A 12,119-nucleotide genomic window follows, 5' to 3' on the forward strand; every position below is an offset into this window, starting at 1 on the left:
CACATAGAGTTATGTGATTTAACACTAGAATGACGGGAATTCGAAACTACCTAGAACGATGGAAGTGGTCATTTTGACCTCATCAGGAAAAAAATCAACATTGTTTTTCTGTACCGAAACTTCATAAACAGTATCTATTCAGTCTCTGACTTACTTTTGCAATGAATCCTTGTTTCATACATCTTTTCTTTTTTCTTGAAATTTTGGAAAAAAAAGGGCTTATGGCAAAGACCCTGCTTTATTACTTTAAAGAAAGACTACAATTTTTGAGCTCTTGTAATTTGTGGTTCCATTTTTATTTGGAAGTCCATACAAGGCTTGAAGTATATTATACTTTAATACTTGTAATACTTAAAGCAATGCTTGGGAAATTTGCGAAGAGATTATATGAGTGGAATGAAAAAAAACAGTGAATAGCTGCCAAATCCAAAGTAATGTAAAATACATACTTAAGACAGCTTTCGATCATGACTGCATTGTGCACTGAATGAATTCATTTTTCGAAAACATCAATAACACTCATTAGTAGAGCAATAAAATTTCATAATTTCAGGCAGAAATTTCCTTTACCAATTTTAATTTTGTCTGTGCATGGTAGTCAAGACCTAGATTTTCTCTGTTTACCACCTGTATAATTACTCTTTTGCTCAGTCAAAAGCATGATATGTGGTAGTAAAATAATAGCTCCCCAAGTAATCCAGCAGGAACCCTAGGATGGGATCTTTGGTGGGGTCCTCCGGGGCTCCCCATAGTGAAGTGTGAAGAAACAAAAAATAGAAGAATCTACTAGAGCCCTCTGCATGGGTAAAATCATGCAAAAATGAAGATTCTTTTCTTTATGTGGCATTTTACTAGCGAATGCAATGCAGAAGAAGCCCAAAGATCCATAGAAACTATAAATAAAATTGAATAATGTTTAACGATGAGCTTTTTCAAAAGTGTACCTTTGAATGATAAAAAAATGGGTACTGGAGAAAAGCAAACACCATGATAGAACATCTGTTCTCTCGATATTAATGCATACGAATACTGTCCATTTCAATATGTTTTGCAAACATATTAGTTAAATATCTCTATAGTGATCAAAATGATTGCTACCGTTGTTCTAGGTAGAATTTCATTTTACCACTAAACTAAGAAGCTTAGAACATTCTTGTTTTAGGAATTCAAGAGTCAAAACAAGATGAGGAAAGTCATGAAATTTCAACAACCTGAGATCAACAGTTTGGATGTAATCACATGTCAAAGTAGCTTTGGTGTCAAAATGACAATTTCCGTCATTCTAGTGTTAACTCTCATCAGGTTCTATGAGTCCTACCAGTCCAATCCAACAACTAAAAAAATAATCATTTATACAATGACATGACAACTAAAATAAAAAAGGATGTTACTAATTTTGCATCACCCCTTTGCTGCTTCTATATTTATTGTGCATTAGTAGGACAACATGACAAAGTTTGTGATTTAATGCAAATGTGTTCAGTTGAATAATGTTATGATCAGCAATTACTGAATTTGAGAAAAAAATTACCTTTTTCGACAGTGCAATTAACAATTTACATACAATCCTAACATGATTAGAAAATTATGATCTTCAAACAGGCATCAATCAATCATTCAATACAGATCAAACCACAAAGAATACCAATTTTTTTTCTCATTCTTCATACTAACAGCTCAAAGGTTTCGGACATTAAATTTTCATTCTCATATACACTGAAGAAAGTGCATCAATATGTTCTACAGAATAGAAAATAAACTTATCCTAATAGAGCAAATGAAATTTTGGTAATAAAAGCAGTCATACTAGTTATAATACCTTCTCAACAATGATAAGATCAGAAACTCTAATCTTTGCACTTGGGACCTTTACAATGCCATGAGTCGTCAACTTGTTGTATTTACTTGAGTTTACTTCTTTATCTCTCCTGTAGCGTCTAAAATCATCGATCGCCTCCCTAATCAATGTGACAGTAAGAACAAACCCCTGTGTGGGGGAAAAAACCATTCTCATTCAAAGTTTCATGCAGAAATGTTTACAGGAAATAAGTTTTGTCAAAAAATGAGTTGCATTACTTCAACCAGGAAGCTCATGGTGCTATTAAGATAGAGGTAACTGCATGATGTGGATATACAGATATACACATTTAATGCTCATTTTTACAAACTAGAACAAGCAAAGTTGAATAATTAGTTGGTAAAATCAAATGTTAGTAAATGGGAAAGACATTTAAAAAATTTGCATATTGTTTAGGATCAGAGGACTGGTTAGTTTATAAAAACATGTCCATTTACAGTTTTATACATTTTAGATTTTATAAGGTTTTAAGGCTCATTTTCAAAGATGCAGGATAATTCATCATTATTGGTATGATATAATATCACAGAGGTAAATACTACAAGTAGAATAATAACCACTCAAAACTTGATGAATTTTTTAAAAAAAAAGTAAAGCCACTTAGCATTGGCTTCAATATGCTAGTGCAAAGCAACCAATAACACTTTCCCAGTGATGGTATTTTTGTGAGTTTTGTGATAGTGCGGCTAATCCAAAATATACACTTTGTTTAGTGTTCATACGCATTCTCCCTCAAAAAATATTTTTCTTTCTTTTAAACAAAGTATGACTAATGGTCAAGCACCATAGACAATTTACTACCAGAATGAGTTGTACTGGAAGTGTGCGCATGTACCTAACAGTCGAAGTGTGGATCTAGAGTCATAAGTGAATTTTTGGTGCTACCACAAATTTTTCAAACTATGAGTGAGGTGAAATAATTGAATATTTGCACTGTTGTAAGTCTGTTGCTTTCTTTGGCAAGACTTTTCAATGGGGAGATCGGCTTGCATTTCACATTTTGAAGTTGGGAAAACTACAGAAAACCAACTTCAGCTGACCCCTCACTGCATCATCAGTGGGATTTGAACCCAGGTCCTCGAGACGTGAATCCATCAATGTGACCATGTGATTGCACAGTGGCTCTCACAATATCTAATGTTGAGTTACCCAGCCGTTGTGTTCACCCATCAATATATGGTACTAGCTCTGTACAAGACCAAAAAAAGCTTATTTTAAAAAAATAACTGGTCAATTTAACTTCCCTAGACCAAACAGCAAGAACTTTTTTCTAAAAAAAAGAAACACACTCAATTAAAAATCAAACTTACCAATGGCCCCCAATATGTATATAAATAACCGATTCGGACATCAGGAATGAATTGCGATAATGCCATGACTAAAAAATACAAGTTCAAAAAGAACTTGAATTGATTGAACAAGACCTGGAAAATAATACAATAATATATCGGTTTTCATTTGCTATTAAAAATCTGTTTACGGTCAGAATAAAGTTAGCTCTATCATAACATGGACAATATTATTCTTTTATCCATATATATACCATATACCTATGTCCTTATTATTATTCCTTTATTCCTATTATTTCTTTCATTATGCATTGATAATGAGTTTAATAGAATGCTGAATTGCTTAGTGATGTACAATTCAGGAAAAAAATGAAAATTTTGTTTTGCACTGGTGCAAACTCTTCCAACACCCCCCATGGATAAGATCTAAGATCTACCTCATCGCCCCATCTCTGCCCAAATATATCTCATCAGACTCAATAAATATACTTTATGTGTATAGTGAACACCAGAGCTTGATAAATCCTAGGCAACAGGTCATCACAGCGACTAAAAAAATTAAATCTATGCCTAAAATTTTTAATGTGTGAATTAAATTGGAATCTGAGGCGTCACAGAATTTTCGGTTTTTGTGGAAAAAATGGTCACCAAGACATGAGAAATCGGGAGGGGGGGATGCTTGGCTCCTAAGAAATATAGCTGGTGCCTAAATTTTTCTGATTTGCGAAGCTCTGGTCAATACAGGCATCTATTTGGCCTGTTTGGAGTAATTTTATTAAAATCTAACAGAACAAAATAATAAATGAGGTTTCTTATGCAGTGAAGTGAGAGGTTCTTTCATGTGTGTGTGCAACCCTGTAGGCTTATATTTCTATTTGTGCAGTTTGAGAGTTAAAAACTACAAAAAATACATCATCATATACATAAACACACAATTCTATATATCTACTACAATACATATGAACATGCAGAGCAATCATAAATCTCATATACACCAGACCTTGACAAATTGGGAGAAATTTCCAAGCTAGCCAAATTTCTTATGAGCCAGGATTGATAAAAATTGTAATTTTTTTCAAAAAAATCAAATAAGTCCCCCAGATTTCTTTTTATTTAAATCTTTTTTTCAATTTATAAATTGAATATTTACTCTTTCTTTGATTCCAAGTTTAAATTGCTAGCTTAGTAGAAGCATTAAATAGTTTCACATATAACAGTTATAGTTCTCATTTTAACTAATAGACAATATTCAAGCTCCAAAGATCATGCTTTAGAAGGAAAAAAAAAAAACTAAAAATCTTATTTAGCATACTAATATGATATCAAAGGAGAAATCATTCTACATTTAAAACACTATTGAAATTTATACTTGATAAAAAAATCAAAAAGCACATAGTCATATATGCAATTGGCATTTATTATAATTTAATCAATTTATAGGCCTATATTCTAAAGTAATTAATATGTTTATACAATATTTCTGGGATACCATAAACTTTTCTCTGAAAAGAATCACCTTGAACGATCAAAAGGGTTCATTACGAGCAATGAAAAATTTCTCTCTGTTGTAGCATAAGTATAATCAAAAAAAATTTTTACATTTTTATTATTACTTTAGGTAAGAAATGTATCTTGTTTCCCAACTGTGGCAATTATTCTGATAGATATTGTATTGCCTACTTCCTCAAAGCCTGTAGTAAATTCTGTTACAGGCATAAAAAAAATCTGTCAATATATATACACTCTCTTTAACAACTTCACTTTCTCCATGGGAAAGGAAGTTCTTGGAAGACTTTTAAAAACACCTCTTTCTCTAGAAACTCCTTCCAGTTTTCAGAGAAAAACTGAATTAATTCTTGTGTTAAACTTTAACCAAAAAAGAAACTTTCATCACATTTGTTCAAATATTAATTGATATGTAAGCAATTAAAATATGATACTTAGTATCTCCTATTTACTCGTAATACATAAAGGTTCATAAATTCAAAATCATATTTTTATCCTTTCACCCTCATGCACATTTTCATATATATAGACCTCAGCCATCATTATTGTATAAAAAAATAAACATAAATATCAATTATATTATTTAAAATTACTTGAAATATCATAAGTATCAAATTTAAATCAGTGGTTTTTTTACATCGTGATTTAAATTGAAATACTCTACTACAAGCCAGACATTTCTTTTATTTTTTTTAGCGGTCAAAGAAAAACTTTCTACTTTCTCCAAGATTTAATGACATTTTTTAGAAATTTTAAAAGTTGTGTTTCATCCACAGACTCTGTGTTAATCATATGTAGAAAATTTAAAACAGAAGCCCCAATAACAATTTCTTGGGCCACATTTCTATCTTGCCATGTTAAATTCAACTAACTTTACACCAGGGCTCGACAAATCCCAGGCACTAGGTTGCAATAGTGACTGGAAAATTGGCACAGGCACCTAAACTTTCCTATGAGTGACTAATAAATTGAAACCTGATACAACACAGAATTTTTGGAAATCAAGTAAAATTTTATACCAACAGGGAAAGGAAGCACCAAGTCCCAGAAAAATCCAAAAAATATTATTCTGGACTATTGCCTTCCTTAAAAAAGTGTTTTTTAACAAACTTGGCTGCTAAAAAATTTTGGTGGCAGCTAAATTATGATGATTACTCATATTTTTTGATTTGCCAAGACTGTGCCTGCTTTACAGTTATTTTGCAGAACCAATTAATTGCATAAAGTGAAGGACACCTGCATATGAAATTTTTCTTACAATCTAATGCATAAAATGGTCAATCCTTTTCCTTGTTTTGTTCACAGTAAATAAAAAATAATAATCATATTAGCGAATTGATTTCCTCACATACAGTAAATAAAATATAACTCAGATGCGAAATAACTAAAATGCGAAATTTGTTTTGTCATACAGCACTAGATATAGTCCCACACGTTATACATAATATTGTAGCACTGAAGTAATCCACATTAATTTGATGGAATGCACACACTTGATACAATGCAATAAAATCATACAGAAAGAAACATATACTCACTAAAGGAATGAAAGTGATGATATTATACTTTTGATTTTTGATAATGTTTTTTGGAAATGATTCATTAGTTGGCCTACCCAGATACACAGTTCTGGGAGTGTAATGCCTCTGGCCACACAATGTTGGCATGGCCTTACAACAACTGCAAAGAAAAAAGAAAAAGATGCACCATTCGAAAAGATTTGTAAGACTTATGATATTTGCAAGTGCATTTAACCAGGGGTCCGTGAGAGCATTTCAGGGGGTCTGTGAGAAAATTCAAATGAATACATTTTTCAGGGCTCCCACTCAAAAAATTAGAAAAAGTAGGAAAACAAAGGAATGAAAAGTAGGATGGGAGAGGGTAACCCCTTTGGACAACATAATCATAGCATAACGAAAAAAATCCCTTAAAAATATTTTTTTTTTTTCATAGCACTATTCCGGTATCCTATAAGATTGACTCAAGCCAAAGCTAAATGCCAAATGACTTGGTTACTAAACCAATTTTTGGCCAAAACAGTGTACTAGCAACCACAGATAATTTTTTGCTGTCTCTCCTCATATATATTCCTTTTTTTTTCTTTTCTTTTTTTGGAGTCTTCCAAAGTGCAAAGTTTGTCAACTCTCTTCGACAATGCACAGCAAATTTTGAAGAAGCTCAGAAGAATGACACTCCTTCGAGACCATTTTCAAAAGCAGTACAAAATGTGTAAATTACAAGATCCAATGTAAATAAGGCAAGGAGACCCAGATAGTTTTACTGTGTTGTCCATCCTTTTTTAAAGGGATTTGTTTACATTTTGCTGTTCAATGCCAGTGTAATCGCTTTCGACAAATGAAACACTTTCATTTCTAGCTCTTTGCTGAACATTGTAAATATTGTTTACGCATCTTCATGCCTTAAAAATACAGAAAACAACTGAATACTATTGGGTAGCATCAGAATCACCGAACCTAAAATAGGCCTATGTATGTAACTGCTTTGTAATGCAAACATGTTGTTTCATCTCTTTGCACCATAACTTTGAATGATGAATGTTAGTTACTGTCCAAGACCATGAAGTAATAAATACAAAATTATTTTTCCCATCCAGACAAAAGTATTTAGTGACTACTATACTTGTTGAACCCTCAAACTAAGCAAATGAAAAATTAATAAACCAAATGCAGGGCTCCCACTCAAAAAATGAGAAAAAGTAAGAAAACACAGGACTAAAAAAGAAGGATGGGGGAGGGTAACTCCCTTAGACAACATAATCATAGCATAATGGAAAAAATTCCTAAAAAAAAAAATTTAATTTTAAATTAACTTTTTTTTTCCCAGCACTATTTCAGTCAAGCCAAAACAAAATGACAAATGACTTGGTTACAAAACCAATTTTTGGCTAAAACAGTGCACTAGCAACCACAGATAATTCTTTGCTGCCTTTCCTCATATATATTATATTCTTTTTTTGAGTCTTCCAAAGTGAAGAGCTTGTCAACACTCTTCGACAATGCACAGCAAATTTCGAAGACGTACGTTTTTTAAGAATGAGGCACCTTCGAGACCACTTTCGAAAGCACAATGCAAAATGTGTAAACTACAAGATCCAACATAAATAAGGCAAGGTGAACCAGATAGTTTTACTGCATTGTTCATCATTTTTAAATTTTACTGTTTTGTTCACATTTTACTGTTCAATGCCAGTGTAATCATTTTTGACAAATGAAGCACTTCCATTTCTAGCTCTTTGCTGAGCATTGTAAATATTGTTTATGCCTCTTCATGCCTTAAAAATACAGAAGACAACTGAATGCTATTGGGTAGCATCAGAATCACCAAACTTAGAATAGGCCTATGTGTCCAACTGCTTTGAAATGCAAACTGTTGTTTTACCTATTTGCACCATAATTTTGAATGATGAAAGTTACTGTCCAAGACCATGGAGTAATAAATACAAAATCATTTTTCCATCCAGACAGAAGTTTCTAATGACTACTATACTTATTGAACCCTCAAACTAAGCAAATGAAAAATTAATCAAATGGTCCACATATACCTCTCCCTTCAAATTACCTTAAAAATGATACAATTTCTGCTTTGGCAGAATCATTAATTGCATTCTCCAACATTTGTATAATATTTGGCAATATATAAATAATTTCCTGCTCACTTAAAATCAATTACACAAATTTTGTCGATAGGATTTGGTGAAAAGTAGGACAAAAACCGAGAAAGTAAGACATTTTACCAAAAAGTAAGAAAAGTAAGACAAGTGAGAGCCCTGCATTTTTTTTTATACACAATGAAATTAAGCATACTCCTAATTTTTTTGTAAAAAGTTCAGTCATATTAGTAGCATGTGTAATCACAAGTTCATAGAATGACAAATAATTTCACATCATAAAAGTTGTACCTTTATCAGTTAGTACTTCAAAATCACTGCATTTTATAAATGGTTTGGCTTACTTGGCAGATATTTTTCACCACATCAATGAAATAAATATTTTCATTCAAGGTCGTGAAGTTACAATCATGGGTGCTACTGAAATATTGCAAGCTTTTTTTGGGAAAGATACAAATATGGAAAAATATAGTAGTAGCCAACATTCTTGCTAACTTTCCTATGTTGGAAGAAGTGTTACGTTGAGATGGAGTTGTGACCAAAATATAACAATTGATTGGATGTCCAGCATGATGTGTGTGGCGCTTTCAGATACCATGCCACACAGTATAATATTTAAGACAGTACAATATGTCATGGATTTAATTTCATTTATCACTTGCACACACACACATTTTTCGTTCTTCCAGAAACATCTTCTGATGTCTTCACAAATTTTAATCCAACTGTCCCCACTGATTTTCATTCATAAGCATGTATGCACCGAGTACAATATGATTTTGATAATACACAGAAAAATGTCAAACTTCAAAAATATACCCGCCCACCTGCAATTCTGCTCTAAACAAGTTTTACTGTGTATTTCAAAGGTGTCAAAGAAGAAACACATACTCGTTACATGACTGTTTCGTAGTCTTTATTTTAATATACTTTACACGTGTTTGAAAGTGCTTTTCAGAAAGGGTGTCTGTGGTCTTCACTCTACTGACACAAGGGTTCTGTGGAACTAAGAAAGGTTAAGAACCTTAGATTTATAGTGAAATACTTGAATCAATAAATTTACAATGAATGACTGTGAATGGGGGACAAAAAATGCAGCAATGCTAGTGGTCATAAAAATGATTGTCTAACATAGATTTATTGCACTATAAAAATTGAAATTGTTTTTCTAGAGATAATATCCTTACCAAGAAAAACAGAGCTGGACTGTGTTGCAGATGCAGCAGAAGAATCTATACTTCCGACTGCGTCTCCTCTTTTGGAGGTAATGGGTCTCGAGGAGGGAATCATCTTCACTAGCTTCAAAACCTTCATCGCTGCTCAAACGAGTCGTCACATTTTCTGTGCTGTCATTTATCAATCTACAAATGAAATCAATATATTAGTCCCATAATGTTGACTCTTTATTATTCATTTCAATAGTACTGAATGTTGAGTAGCCTATACTGAATCAAAGAGCAAATGTGAGCCGATCTTCCCGTTAAAAAGTCTTACCACAGAGAGCAACAACACAATCATTCAATCATTGCACTTGACTCGTGGTTAGAAAAATCGATGGCAGATGGCAACACTACACATAACAAGAATTAAAAAGAAACAAACTTCACAACTTAGGTTCACAACATGTACATTCAGCATATACACAATTCATTAGAAATACCATAAAGGAATGTGTACGAGGTGCATGTGTGGTTCGGTGGTAGTAGTAGTAGCCTATACAAAACATTCAATAATATTAAATGTTATGCATAGAAGACAGGGAGGATCGATGAAACAAAAAGTTCGGAAAACTATCCACTGACCCGTTTGGCCATTCGCCTATCTAAATTTCCAACCCTGAGCTATAGCCCTTGCAGCACACCCAACCCCAAAAAATATAGCTCAGGTCAAACCCTTTGGTTCCAATTCGTTTTTCATGAGTCCAGTCATATACACGACTAATGAGAAATAAACGTGTAAAAACGAAACAGTGAATCACTCACGGACTGGTTCGACTAATGTCAGAGCCCAGTACCAAGCTGCAGCCCAGCAGTTGAGAACCACTGATCTATAGAGTGTGTGAGCATGGAAGCAACCAAAAGAGTGGCCTAGATCATATACAAGTATGCAAATAATCAAAAAGAATATGGAAGCAGGCAGGGTCATAGTATGCCTTTTTGGAGCTTCTGAGCAGAAACTTTCCCTTGGGGGGGGGCCCTCTTGAAAGGGCTCTTATGTAAAACAAGTGTGAATTTTTTGGGGCCCTTATTCTGCTCAAGACCTTGGGTCAGTTCTCCAGTTGCCCCAGTCTTACGGCCCTGCAAGCAGGATAGGGGTGACCAAAAGAGTGAACGATCGAGTGTATGGTGAGCATGGAAGTGACCAAAGCAATGCAGTGGTTCTCAACCTTTTTTCCTTATGAGACGTATTCTGATATATGATTTCTATGGCAGAACCCCTACACCTATGTTTTATTTATTCATCAAAGTTACTGATTAATTTTTATTGTTCACAAATATTTATAATTATTTTTTCAAATTTAGTTTTTTTTCTTTATTTTTCTCAAGAAGCCGCGATTCAGAACTGCTGGCCTAGAACGCACACTAGCATGTGAATGGCCAAGAGTGACCTAGAGAGCCAGGGAAGCGAGTGACCAAAAGAGTCACTTAGTGACTATAGAGTGGGTGAACATGGGAACAACCAAAAGAATTACCTAGAAACTGTATAAGCATGTGATTGGAAAAAGCAGTATAAAAGTATTTAAAAGACTAAAAAGGTGACATGGAGAATGAGAGCCCAGGTCAGCGAGTGACCAAAAGAGTGACTTAAGAGAGTGTGTGAGCATGGGTGAGACAAAAACAGTTTAAAAGCATGTCACCTGGAGAGTCAGGGACCAGGTCAGTGAGTGACCAAAAGTGTGTCCCTGAGAGTAAGGAACTCTGTGAGTGAGTGAGTGGGTACATGAGTGGTGCAGTGGTACAATGCTCGTCTTCCACCATACAGGTTACCATCAGGGTCCACGGGTTGGGAGTGGTGGCTCGCTCACACAAAGTGTGCGAGTGTTAAAATGTTTGTAAAACTGATAATTTCTCAGCTCATGCCATTACTTCCTGTTTGTTGATTATAATGCAATTGGTTTCATAAAAACAATGTTTTTTTGCAATGGTATAATTAAAATATTTACCTCGATCTTTCTCTTAAGCTGATGCTTTCGACATCTTCTTCGAACGGTCTCCGGTGATTCATCTTAAATAATAATTGTACATTGAATATACAGCAAATAATCACGTGTACGCGAGAGCCATAATAGAAATTATCAAGTGCATCGATTTATAGACTTCAATTTAAAAAAAGAGGGTGAGAATAAACGATCGATTGAGTTGCGTGAGTAACACCTCAAATGACACCTCTTTATAGGTGTCATCAATTTCCGACAAGACACCGATTGCCCACTCGTTTCATCAATTTCATTTTGCTTATGATGTTTTGACAACCGCTCATTTGTCCACCCGCTGCCACCCTCTCTTTCACTTCCAGTTATTGCCACCCGAATCGAAACCATTAATCAAGCTATTGAAACACACTTACCAAAACGTGCGTGTGATCTGCTGCAGCCAATCAAAAGAAGCGTGTTAATTACGTTTATTTCACATTCGAATGATATTCGGAGTGGGATTCGTTCGTTTTCGAAGATGGAAATGTTGAGTTCTTGTAATTTTTTTTATTGAAAAATCGAAAGAGATGTTTAATAATTTTTTCTCTCTCAATAGAAACTTATTCGTAAATAAAGTTTTTCTGATAAAACTTGGTATAGTAATAGTTGGCGTTTTGCAGGAAATTTTTTTATTTGTCGGTTTTT

At 33.8% G+C, this 12,119-nt stretch overlaps 1 protein-coding gene across 1 annotated transcript in view; it reads right to left on the reverse strand.

Annotated features, from left to right (window-relative positions):
- LOC149069057 (putative phospholipid-transporting ATPase IIA) overlaps positions 1-11,799 on the reverse strand; it is a 36,204-nt gene extending 24,405 nt beyond the window's left edge. The window contains exons 1-5 of the mRNA XM_089251322.1: positions 11,445-11,799; positions 9,469-9,642; positions 6,192-6,333; positions 3,169-3,282; positions 1,820-1,987 (exon numbers count right to left, since the gene is read on the reverse strand). Of these exons, the coding sequence (XP_089107448.1) occupies positions 1,820-1,987; positions 3,169-3,282; positions 6,192-6,333; positions 9,469-9,642; positions 11,445-11,506 (660 nt within the window). The 5' untranslated portion in view covers positions 11,507-11,799. The remainder of the gene's footprint in view (positions 1-1,819; positions 1,988-3,168; positions 3,283-6,191; positions 6,334-9,468; positions 9,643-11,444) is intronic.
- Between the last annotated feature and the right edge of the window lie 320 nt (positions 11,800-12,119).

This window comes from Pholcus phalangioides, unplaced genomic scaffold, assembly GCF_987345545.1.
Source record: "Pholcus phalangioides strain wild (caught in Gottingen) unplaced genomic scaffold, Ppha-v1.0 ptg000024l_1, whole genome shotgun sequence".
NCBI lineage: Eukaryota > Metazoa > Arthropoda > Arachnida > Araneae > Pholcidae > Pholcus > Pholcus phalangioides.